Source organism: Marmota marmota, unplaced genomic scaffold, assembly GCF_001458135.2.
Source record: "Marmota marmota marmota unplaced genomic scaffold, marMar, whole genome shotgun sequence".
In the NCBI taxonomy this organism is placed as follows: domain Eukaryota; kingdom Metazoa; phylum Chordata; class Mammalia; order Rodentia; family Sciuridae; genus Marmota; species Marmota marmota.
In genome coordinates this window covers 269,655-282,947 of record NW_025999960.1, presented here as the reverse complement: position 1 = coordinate 282,947, position 13,293 = coordinate 269,655, and the positions used below count along the sequence as shown (strand labels likewise).

Genomic DNA, 13,293 nt, shown 5'->3' with positions numbered 1-13,293 from the left:
TGGGATTTGCGCACCACGAAAGACACACCGTACAGCAGCAACTGCGCTGACCAGGAAGACTTCTTTTTGGATTTTCCAAATCCAAATCAAATATGAGCCTCTCTGGAGGCCATACCCCCTATGAGGACACCATCGACTGGACGGACAGTAACTCCTCTGAAGACTCGACTACAGACGTTTCTTCCTGCTACTTCTTCTTTCCTGTCCAACAGTCATGGGTGACTGAAAGAAGCAGGTTGCCCATGGGAAGGCAAGAACAAATTTATGACAACTCAGAGCAGCTTTGTGAGCTGCCCATCGTCCAGGTCGTGGAGGATTATCTGGGCTCCCGCTATGAAGACTCACCAGCTATTGCAGATCCACATGGAGACTACCAAAGGATGGTCAAGTACCCACAGGAGAGGGGAAACCAGAATTTCTGGAAACGGGAAGGTCTAATGAGATACCCTGATGCATTTCTAGAGGATCTGAAAGGCGACGAAGATGATGACCAGGACAAACACGATGACCAGGACAAACACGATGACCATGACAAACACGGTGCCCATGCCGGTGCCGATGACGACAACAACGATGATGACAATAATGATGACGATCAAACGTTTTCTGATTCTGCTCTGGATGAGGATCTAGAGGCATCCACAAGCGCCTCTCCCCAGTTGGATCAGCTCACTTGTCAAGAACGTGATGCTCGTCAGGCCTGGCCCTGGTGGAAACTACCAGATACCGAAGACATCATCCCGCTTCCAGACATCTCGCCCAGCCGAGAAGATGAACTTATTGAGGCGAGCATGGAGCTCCTCGATTTCAGAGCAAGGGATAGGCCCAGTGGGGGTGCCAGGTTGGACAGCACGGACTCACTTATTCTACCTGCTGTGAAGCAGAGGTAGAACCCAGTCCACCAAGAGATGAGCAATGACAGATGGACGGCAGCAAGGGAAAGAGCTGGGGAAGGGAGGTATAAGGAAAATGACAAGGAGCACTGAGAGAACACAAGGGAGGGGGAGGAACAAAGAGGAGGACTAATGATAATATTTACAAAACAAAATGTGTGTGTATATGTGTGTCTGTCTGACTGTCTAATGATTAAGGAGTACTTAAAAGGTTACAGTTACAGTTGGGCTAAACGGGTAAGGAAAAAGACATGGATTTCCCTAAAGGAACACATACTGACTTCATTGCTGCTGACACGTTTCTAACTCATCCTCCTTCTCTTGCCAGATGATAAGCCAGGAGAGAGACACTGAAGACACCCGCTCAGTCTCATCAGGGCAGTCAACGGAGGGGTCCCACTCAGGGACCACATCTTGTCTGAATGTCCGATCCATTGTCCAATGGTTCAGAAAGCGGATGTTCTCCTCCCTGCGGCAGAGAAGGCGCCCTGACATGGCCTACAAGGACCCTGGTGTGCTTGAATCAAAGAAGCACTGCTTCCTTAGAGACAAGAGAATTCAACCTCAGTAAACCCCCCACCCCCGTTAGGAAACCCTATATACTCAGAATTTCAAATGTTTTGACAATCCCTATTCAAATAGTCCCCATAGTTTTAAGGTTTTTTCCCCCCCTCAATAAAAAAATGTTGTAGTTATTCACATTTTTTTCCCCGATAAAAAATGTTGCTGTTATTCACGCTTTTTTCCCCCAATAAAAATGGTGTTGTTATTCACATCTTTCTCCTCTTCCATCATAAAATGTGGGCCCAGGTTCAAATCACATATGTTGTCTAGAGAGTGGTGTGCATTCTCAGAACCGCTCAGGTGGCGGTATGATTCCTAAACAAAAGGCATTCTGTGTCTCTCCCCCAACATCCCGTCTTACTGTATTTGCCCACGTCTCATCTGTGTTATTATTTCATGCATTTTATCTTCTCTTATCATCAACTCATCTCCCCACTGCCAAAGGCAGCAGGACACCTGTCAGACTCCCACATGGCAGGAGGGATTTGGTGGAACTACTGGGTCTAGATCAAGTGGCAGCGGACAGGGAGGCACAGGGGAAGCTCCTTCCAATTGATAGTGTCTTGGACACTCAGAAAGCAGTTCTGATGATCCTGGGGAACCAGACTTATTCTATTATGTCATTTTAACACGTTCTGGCATGTTGGTTGGCTCTTGCAAGGTGGCTGGCCTAAATGGCCCACAGAGGAGGAAGGTGACGGCTGGGAATGCTGATTAACCACTCGAAAGCTTGGCTATCTTCATTCACGAGATGAGAGAGATGGTACCACAGACTTCATACAGTTGTTGGGAGAGTGAATGAGACAAAGCAAGCACCCCATACACACTCTTTCTTGCTGGTGGCAGAGGTCATGTTCCTAAGGATCTCTCCACTAGTCTTGATTCTCTCTCCAAGAGAGATCTGGAGTGAACTCTCACTGAGCTATTTTTATTTTTCTCACTGCAGTCATTTTACCAAAGGTTTGTTCCCAACCGCCCCCCACCCCCAGCAGACCTTGATTTAGCCAAGTCCTCTCTCAACCCACTGCAAGGTTCTCTCTGAAATTCCTTTGCAAGCGTCATGAAAATTGTCCCCACAGGTCAACTTCTGGGAGGAAGCCTGGACTCCCTCCATCTGCTTGCTGACTCTCCCTGTGTTACCAACGCACATCCTCTGCCTCGCTCACCTCAGGTTCCCTCAAAGGTCGCCCTCTTCCAGCTTGGACTACCAGCCTGTGAGACACCTTCACTGTTCACTGGAAAAGCCCATGAGCGTTTAGTCTCAAAGGCCTTTCTTTCCTCGACTTCAACTTCCTTAGCTCCTCCCTCCCTCCCTCCCTTACTGGCACTTACACTGAGCACAAGGGAACGCCAGATAACTCGCCAGCTTAACATACCCCATAAATAGATGGATGGATGGATAGATAGATAGATAGATTAAAATGTCCGTATCTTTGGGTTAATATTGCTTTTTTGAAAAATGAGTTGAAACCATGTAAGCACGGGACTATAAACGGTGGTGGGTCAGAGTAGTCCGTAGTAGAAAAGAATAATGCAGCATGGGAACACTGATTTTCAAAGTCTGGAAGAGATCAAAGGACAGGGCCCTTCCACAAATACTGTCCATGCTCAAGGTCACAGACAAGTCTCTTTCCAGCCACACTTCTCACTTCTCCACCTCTCTGAGAACGCCAACCCATTTCACTGGCTCACTCAAACACCCTCCTCGCCTTCTGCTGGCTCCCTGACTTCACCAACATCTGGAGTCCAAAACACTCTGCAATGAAGACACCATTATCTCTATTTCATAGATGAAGCAAGGCTGGGTTAAAAACGTACTTACTGCTGCTAGAAGTGGCAGGATACAGGGCCAGGAACTTGACAGGCACTCATCGGGTGGGTACACAGTGGTGGCCACTTCTTTTCAACTGTTTTGAAACAATGCAGAAAATATTCTACAAGGGACATGGAAGAGTTCAAAAGGTTGCCTGGATTTGGTGTTGCCAGAGTCGCCATGAGACTCAGTAAGGAGTATGCTGACCCTGAACTTCGGAAATGAAAGAAGAAAGGCTATCTACTGTGTATGTCTGGCAAAAGTTGAAATGATTGGCATTTAATTCTCACCTAGGTAATAATAAAGGAACTGGCTCCACCCCGCAACAGCCTGGCCATAGAACCTGAGGAATTCAACCAAAGCTAAAAAGAGGTTCATGCCAGCAATGCCTAGGAGAAAAGGTTGGTTTACAGAATGAATGGCTGAGGGCTGGGGCCCTAGACCAGTGGTAGAGCGCCTGCCTCACATGGGTGAGGCACTGGGTTCAATCCACAGCGCCACATAAAAATAAAAGATATTCTGTTCATTTACAACTTATATAATATATACATATATACACACACATACACACACACACACACACACACACACGCACACAAAACAAACCAAAAAACCCGAATGGTTGAAAGACCTTCTGTACATAGACAGTATTTTAAAAGACATCAACATGACCACTGGTGATTCAAGATCGACAATTATTTTTAACCCATACCGTGTGGTAGTTAGCACATGAATGACCAATCAAAACCGCACACATACTCTAGCTATTGTGAACTGAGCTGCTATAAACATTGATGTGACTGCATCACTATACTATGCAGATTTTAAGTCTTTGGGTATAAACCAAGGAGTGAAATAGCTGAGTCAAATAATGGTTCCGTTCCCAATTTTCTGAGGAATCAACCTAGGTGTTCCTCAATAAATCAATGGATCAAGAAAATGTGGTATATGTACTCAATGGTATCTTACTCGCCTTGAAAGAAGAGTAAAATTATGGCATTTGCCAGTAAATGGTTATAGTTGAAGAATATCATATTAAGCAAAATGAGCCAAACCCACAAAACTAAAAACCGAATCTTTTCTATAATATGTGGCTATTAATTCACAACAAGGCAGGGGGTGGGGGCCCACTGGAAAAAATAGTGTTCCCTTAGATTAGGTAGAGGGAGGCGATGGGAGGGAAGGGGAGCGGGTGTGAGGAAAGGAAAGATAGTAGAATGAGACAGACATTATTACTGTATGTATATGTGACTGCATGACCAATATGATTCTGCAACATGTACACCCAGAAAAATGAGAAATTACATCCCATCTATGTATGATCTATCAATGCGCATGAATGCATTCTAATGTCATGTACAGCCAACTGAAGCAAATTCAAAAATTAAAAAAAAAAACACATACGTACAGAAAATCAAATCAACAACAAACAATATGTTCACATACACTTCCCGCCCTCCCACACCAGACAGGTGTCATTTAGCACACGATCTGCTACAAATGATTTTTCACCAAGAGAGTGGTTCTCACAAAGAGATGTGGGTATTGTAGGGACAATCCCACTACTGTGGGGACTGAAATTGAGATGCTATCCTGCTCTGCTCTCTGAAATTGTCAAACTGGTACCCTCAGACCACTAAGTTCTGGAGGGCTGGCATACAGCATGGTGGCCATGCTTACAAACCTCATACACTATCATCTGGCTAAGAGAATAGACCGTAAGGGTTCGCACCATGCATAAAGGGTTGCATATCCAAAACACAACTTTGCAAGGCGTTGCATGGGGTGATTACCTTGACTGTGTTGAATACTGCACTGAGGTGTCAAGGGTCCAGGTGGCAAAGGGATGACAAAGGGGCCAGACTGCCTCACTGCGGAGCTGTGAGTCAGTCACGATCCATTTCATTTCGTGATGCCATCAGCAAACAACCAGCATCCCATGGTGTAGATCCAGAGAAGAGGGCGGACAGCCTTGGTGTGCCCCAGTAAAAGAAAAACTCTGCTTCTACAAGGACTAGAACACCTCGCGGTACTGAAGCTGCTGTCAAGACACATAGCATGTGGGCACAAGGGAACAAGAACATCTAACACAGAGAATAGGTGGACAGAAATGGTATAAACACACATGACTTCGACTTCAGGAATATGGCCGAAGCCCTACTTGGAAATATCTGAAGGAGCAGGAGCCCTCCACTGTGCACCCCTCCAAGCATTTCACACCCACTGTCGCTTGCTTCCCTCTGACATGGAGGGATGATATGCTTCTCTGACTACAACACACCTTCCCATGCTGGCCCTTATAGCCACCTCCACAGGCCAAGCTCAGCATCCCATTTGGAACTTCTTCCCTCTCTATTGATTCCTAAACTCTCCTTCATTTGGGGGAGGAGGTAGGGACACTCATTCTCTACAGCTTCCTCCTCCCCTCTTTCTCACCCTGACATTCCTCAACAGCCCATTTACTATTGCCATTTGCTTTCCTCCATTGGTCCTTCAAGCCCCTGCAGCCTGGCTCCTGCCCTAAAAATCCTTTCTTTCTACTTCCACTAGGTCAACCATGGATGTGCAGACAGTCAAACCAATGGAAGTTGTCTTTTAAAGCATGTCCAACCCTCCAATATATCTTGAGTACCTCAGGAAGGTACATGATAACTGAATACCACAATCCTTACAGACTGAGAGAACAAAATCCAGGCCACTTGGCAGTGGGGGAAGGCCTTCATTTCCTCACTGATACCCACCCATATACCACACTGCACATCATTTCCCCATACAGGAGGTCGTTTCTCATCTTCTCACCCTTGCTTGACCTGTGGCCTCTCACCACATCCCTACCTCTGTTTCACCTCAGTAACTTACATAATGGCAGAAATTCTTGGGTCAGAAACCATCTGCCCTTGGATGCCTTTCTTGCACTCCTATCACATTCCCAACAAGGCTATATGATATAACCTCATTTTTGCCTGAAATTACTTTTACATTTTTTGTTAAATATAACACCCTGTTTTATAATAGGCTTTTGCTATCCATTTCACCAAACAGGCTCTCAATTCGCTAGACAGAGGAGCCATCTTAGAAAAGCACATTTCCGGAAGGAAGTGATACACCCACACATTTCTCCTCTCTCTCAGAGAGGGACCCTCTTCAGCCCTTCACAGTATGTGTACAAAATAGTTGGAAGGAAAAGTGTTATTGTTTGCATATGAGATGACTTCTAAAAGCTCCTGTTAATGCAAGGGAATTAAGTAGTTAATAGATTAGAGAATGAGAGTACAACCTTATCAATCCACTCTACTTTGAATGGAGTGACTGAGTGGTAACTCTTGGCAATTGGTACAAGGGTGGGTGATATGGTTTTCTTGTGGCTTGCCTGGCAAGGGTTGCATTTTCTGTAGTCCCTTCCTACTCTCTGATTCCTGACACCACCTTCAGCTGAGTAACTCTCTGCCACTGGCCCTTCCCACATGATATGCTGCCTTGCTTTGAGCCCAGAGTTATGAGTCTACCATCTATGCACTGAGACCTGTGAACCCTTAAACCACAAATAAAAGTTCCCTCCTCTAAGTTGTTCTTCTTGGGTATTTTGGTCACAGAAATGCAACAGGTGACTGAAATAGAAATGGATACCGAGAAGTGAGGTTATTGCTGTGACTATCCTGACCATGTGGTTCAAAATCCTTTGGAAATGGATTGCAGAAGCAATTCTAACAAGGCTAGAGATGCAATCCTTAGAAGGTTGTGAATGGAGCCTAATAGGTGAGACTAGTTCAGTATACCAGAAAGCAAATAAGAATGAGGACGTGCTCATGAGATTTCAGAGGGAAATGAGAACTTGACTCACAATTGTACTAGGGGTCATTCTTGTTATATTCAGGCAAAGAGCGTGGCTATATTTTACCCATGTCCTAAGAATTGTGTGATGCTAAATTTAAAAGTAATGAACTAATTAATCTGGCAGAGGAAATTTCAAGGCACTACAACATTTGGTTGGTGGCATGGATATTGCAGGAAGCTTTTAACCAGGATTACTGTGAGAATCAGTAATAGAAGCACAACTAAAGGAGTTTAAAAACTGGCATTTGGCCACAAAAGTGCAAGTACAGCTGGGATGAAAGAGGTGTGCTTGTTTAAGAGATAACATCCCTTAAAGGGATGCTAACTACTGTACACACAGAAGATAAGAGAGATACCTGGATGGCATTTCAGGAACTAAATCCCCTACAGACTGTAGGGTATAAAAGTTGAAACACTTTTCAGAATACATCATGGGGGACCTGCTTACACAGGGGGGTCTAGGAAGTCATTTCACCATGTTAGAGCCAAACATGCACTCAGGCCACTGTAGTTGTGATCCCAGGGGCCATAGGCATTGCATGAGCTGGAGGCAGACCTTGGCATCATCCACATGGTGCTGGTTCTACTGATGCAGGAGTCTCAAGATATGGTAATGGATGCTTCTATCAAGATTTCGGAAGGCATGGGAGAACAGGAAAAGAGGGGCAGGTCCTATCCCTCAGGCTGTCCCTGAGAGTTCAACTTATACAGCTGTAAAGGTGAAGCGAAATTCTGAATGGACATTCTAGGAACTAAGAGATTACATGAACCAAGAGATGCCACTAACATGGACTGTGTACAAGAAAACCTGAGGGCTACAGCTAAAAAGACCTATGTGTGCTGCAACCAGCAAGGCTGAAGGGGCAGAGCTGTGGAAGTCATTTGGAAACAATGTCTCCCAGCCATGTGTCCTAGATGCTATATGCTGAGCTAGAGAATCTTTTTTGCCCAATAAGTTTTCAGTCTTGTTTTGGCCCTAAACCTTCTTTTGGGGTTCCTCATCCTTCCTTTTCGAATGTTTATTATGGGCCACTGTAATGATATATAAAACTTGGGTTTTTTACTTTTACAGGGGCTTACAGCCAAAACTTTGCCTTGAGTCTCAGAAAAGCCTTTGGACTTGAATTGGACTTTAGGGCCATGCCAGAGCTGTTGAGACTATAGGATCTAAAAGCACTTTGCATTGTGAGACTGGAAATGAGCTACAGGAGGCTAGGATCAGAATGTTATGGTTTGGGTACTAGATTTCCTTCAGAAACTCCTATTAATGTAAGAATATTCAGAGGTGAAAGAAGTCGATTATGAGAGCTGTAACCTAATCAGTCCATGCTGATTTGAATAGACTAACTGAATGGGAACTGTAGTCAGGTGGGACAAGACTGGAGGAAACAGGTGAATGGGGGCACGGCCTGGAAAGTTGCTTTTCCCACAGTCCCTTTCTGTCTCTCTCTCTGCCACCACTTGAGCAGCTTTCCTACCATGGGCTCTTCCCCCACTATAATGTGCTGCTTCGCTGTGAGTACACAGCAATGTAGTTGGCCAGTGAACTGAGACCTCTGAAAACGTGAGGCCCAAAAAGCTTTTTCTCTTCTATGTTGTTCTTGTTATTGTTGTGTATTTTGGTCATAGCAACACAAAAACTGACTAAAAGTGGATGGGTACTTAGCTTTTTTATTCCTTTTTTCTCCTTCCACACTTAACGGCTCTAATTTGGTTCCTCTGTTGCCACGGTAGCCAACAGTCTCAGAACACAAACTTCTGACAGTTGGACATTTTAGCCACCACAAAGAGGGATCTGAAGGACTTCTCATATATTGTTTATGATGAAGGAGTTGGCAGCATCTTTTTTGTGTGGGTGGCTATCAAAGGTGGTCGTATCAGAGTCTGCAACATGTATGTATTCTCTTCCACACTTATTTGCTGGGGCATCATGAAAAATGCTGGACTAAAGATACCATGAGATGATGGGAGGATGGGTATTGAAATAGTTATACTCTTTCTGGAAAGTAATTTAGTATCAACTACCATAAGAATTTAATGTATTTGTGATCTTTGGTCCAATGATCCAACCATTAGGACTATAAAGAAATAGATATTTATGAATGAGAGGATTTACTGTCATGAATAAGACTACTGTTAATAGTCTTAATAATATAAGGGTCATTGATCACCTAACCTAATGATCATTAATAGTTAATTACCTTAAGACTCACTAATGAGAAACTAGTTAAGAATTACAGAATAGGCACGAATGTATTTCTTACAAGCTATGACACAAAATTTAATCTCAGTTTATCTTGATGTGTCATCTATAAATATATGTATGAATATATGTGCAATATACATTTATGTACATTGAGAGAAAAGGTAAAGTGATAAGGAAACCCATAAAACTCTTTTACTGAAGGTTATTGTAATTAAGGATGGTAGTTTACATCCTCCCACTTTTCTGTATTTTTCAAATTTTATACAACTACATGATAGGTAGTTTCTTTTTGTTGTTATTTTCCTGTTTGTTTGGTTTGTTGGTTGGTTTTGGAACCCAGGGGCATTTAGCCACATCCCTGGACCTTTTTTCTATTTTTAATTTTGAGACAGGCTCAGTGTCTCAGTTACTCAGGCTGGCTTTAAATTTTCAATCCTCCAGCATCAGCCTCCCAAGCAGCTAGGATCACAGGGGTACGTCACCATGCCCAGCATGACAGGCAGTTCTTTCCATCTCAGGAAGACAAAGAATGAGATGTAGCTGGTAGAGATGTTTAGTACAAAGAGCTAGTTTACAATAAAATATGTTTCAAAAGAAAAGCTTTAAAATTGCCCTTGACTGAAGAGTGCAAACAAAGGATGTTCTTCTGCCTGTGGGATAGTTCTAAATGGAAAAATCAATGGGAATTGTTGCTAAAGTATTTTCCAGTATCATCTAAAGTGTTTTTCTTTTGAAGTTCTCTGAGTTCTGGGAGATCTGTGTTTGAGCCCTTGGCCTCCATGGAAGACTCATCCTCCAATAGCAACTGCACTGATGAAGAGGACTGCATTTCTGAATCTGAATCCAACCTGAGCCTCTCTGTAGGCTATTTCCCCTATGAGGACAGCATTGCCTATGAAGACACAACCTCCTGTGAAGACTTGACTTCCGAAGGTTTTTCCTGCCACTTTCTCCCTCCCATCCAAGGGACATGGGGGATTAAAAGTTTAAGGAGGCCTGTTGGGATAAGAGATCAAATTCAGGACAACCCAGAGATGTTTTCCAAACTAACCATCTCACTGGCCTGGGATGTTGATATGGGCTCTGATCATCAAGACTCACTATCTAATTTAGATCTAAATGGAGACAACCAGTGGATAGGAAAGTGGCCACAGGAGAGGACAAAACTGACTCTCTGCAAACTGGACAATCTAATGCAAAAGCTTAAGGCATTTCTAGAAAATCAGAAAGAAGATACAGATGATGACTCTGTGCTCTCTCAATCTACTCAGGAGGAAGATCTCCAACCTTCCAGCTACTTCCCTCTCAATATGTATCAGGTCAGTCAATAAGAATATTAAACTTGTCAGGCATTGCCTGAGGGTAAACCATCAGAAAATGAAAATGTCAATCAATTTCTAGAAATGCTACCCAGACTTGAGAAAGTTGAACTTATTGAAGTGAGCAGAGAGCTGCCTCACTGCAGAGCAAGTGAAAGACCCAGTGGGGGTACCAGGTTGGACAGCATGGAGTCATTCTACCTGCTAGGAAGCAGTTGTGACCCCAGTGTCCAAGGAGATGAAGAATGAGAGAAGAGTAACAAGGAAGGAGCTGGGGAGGATATGTAAGGGAAATGCCAAGGAGCACTGAGGGAGATGAGAAGAAAGAAAGAAAGAGAAGGGCTGATATTTATGAAACAAACAAAAAAACTGTGTGTGTGTGTTTAATTATTAAGGAGTACTGAAAACTGCATTTACAGTTGGCATTGTCTTCATTTAAAAAATTAGGTTTCCATAAATGAGTAAATATTGACTCCACTGCTGCTGGTTACATGTATCTAACTCATGCGTGTTCTCTTGACAGATGATAAGCGAGGTGTGTGGCACTGCAGAGACTCCCTCAGTCTCAGCAGGGCAGCCAAAGGAGACTGACACATCTTCCATCACAGAAACCACATCCTGTCTGAACTTCCGGTCCATCTTTCACTGGCTCAGGACACGGCTCTTCGCTTCCCTACCTGGGAGAAAGCACCCTGAAAGGTCAACCAAGAGCCCCAGTCTGCTGGAGCCAAAGAAAAGATATTTCCTTAGAGGGAAGAAAATCAAACCTCAAGAATCCCTTGAATCGCTACAACCTATAACCCCAGATTTTTAAAATTTTGCCCCTATTGAATAGTCCCCATAGTTTTATGTTTTGCCAATAAACAAAATAAATATTATCCACATCATCCTCTACTTCCATCATAACATATGGGCCTAGGCTAACAGTGCATATGTTGGGAGCTAGGGTTGTGGCTCAGTGGTAGAGTGCTTGCCTAGCATGTGTGAGGCACTGGGTTCGATTCTTAGCACGGCACACAAATAAATAAAATGAAGGTCCATTGACAACCAAAGAATTAAAAAAAAAAAAAAAGGTGCATATGTTGTCTAGAAAACTGAAATTCATTCTCAGGATATTTTGGGTGTCATTATGCTTCCTAAACAGAAGGCATAATTTTTCTCTCTCCCACCATCCTTTCATACTATATTTGCCCCCATTTTATCTATTTTATTATTTCATACATTTTATCCTCTTTGTATCATTAACTCATTTTCCCACTGCCACAACGCAGCAGGACACCTATGAGATTCCCAAATGGCAGGATGGTTTTAGAGGAACTTCTAATTCTTGAGCAAGTGGCAGTGGGCAGCAAGTCACTAGGGAATCAACAGTGTTTCAGACTCTCAAAAAGCACTTGTGTGCCAGGCATGGTGGCACATGCCTGGAATCCCAGAGGCTCTGGAGGCTGAAGCAGGAGGATCATGAGTTCAAAGCCAGCCTCAGCAATGGCAAATACAAAATAAGGCTGGGGAATGTGGCTCAGTGGTCAAGTGCCCCTGAGTTCAATCTCCGGTAACCTCCCCCAGCCCCCCCAAAAAAGCAGTTGTGATGTTCCTAGAGCACCAGACTGGTCCTAGCATGTTGGTCAGTTCTAGCAAGTTGGCTGGCATAAGTGGCCTACACTTATGAAAGATGAGGGCTGGGAATGCTGCTTAACCACCCTAAGCCTGCCTTTCTTCATTCTTGAGGCAGATAGGGCCACAGACTTCACAGGATTCTTTGGAGAACGAATCAGACAAAGCAGGCACTTCATATATGCTATTGGTGGTGGTGGTGGTCATGTGCCTGAGGATCTCTCCATTAGTCTTGATTTAAGGAGTATCTAAGGGAGAGATTTGGAGTCAACTCTCCTTAAGCTATTTTTCTCATTGAAGCCATTTTACCAAGGTTAGGTTTCTTTCAGCAGAACTTGATTTAACCAAGTACTCCCTCGATCCATTGTGAGGTTGTCTCTGAAATCCCTTTGCAAGTGTCATTAATATTCCCTCTACCAGTCAACTTCTTTTAGGAAGCTTGACTCATTCTTCTGATTCTTCCTGTGTTGCCAATTCACCGTCATCTTCCTCACTCACCACAGGTTCCCCCAAAGGTCCTCCTCCTCCAGCTTCTATTACCACCCTGTGTGACCTTCAGAGTTCAAGTGAAAAGCATATGAGTGTTTATTCTCAAAGGCCTTCCTTTCCTCAATCCCAACCTCTCATTTCCTTCCTCCCTCCCTTCCCCAAACATTGAGCACATAGAAATGTCTGAAGCCCTACTACCTTAACATACCAAAAAAGATGCCTAGATCTTTGGGCTCAAAGAGCTCTTTATTTAAGAGTTAAAGCCACGTAAACATATGACCATAAATGGTTGTATGTGAGAGTAGTCTGTAGGAGGCATACAGAGGATGCTGAAGGAAGAAATTCTGTACAGGAAGGGTGACTTTCAAGATTTTCATACATGAGGCTCCCTAAGGTAGCAATATGGTAGTTAGAGGTAGAGGACTTTATGCTGCCAGATACATGGGAGTGGAGGTGAGATCATGCCTGGCTAATCACACATGTGAGAGACGTGTGGCTGATATGGCCCAGGAAAGACAACAGAAAGGGGATGAAAAAGATCAAAGAACAGGGCCCTTTGAC

At 43.8% G+C, this 13,293-nt stretch overlaps 2 protein-coding genes across 6 annotated transcripts in view; one reads left to right on the top strand and one right to left on the bottom strand.

The window, feature by feature from the left end:
- Positions 1-13,293, bottom strand: part of Ppfibp1 (PPFIA binding protein 1) — a 199,756-nt gene that overhangs the window by 103,377 nt on the left and 83,086 nt on the right. The window lies entirely within an intron of this gene.
- Positions 9,688-10,641, top strand: CUNH12orf71 (chromosome unknown C12orf71 homolog). Its single transcript, XM_015493418.2, has one exon. The coding sequence runs from the start codon at positions 10,090-10,092 to the stop codon at positions 10,639-10,641; it is 552 nt and encodes a 183-aa protein (XP_015348904.1). The 5' UTR covers positions 9,688-10,089.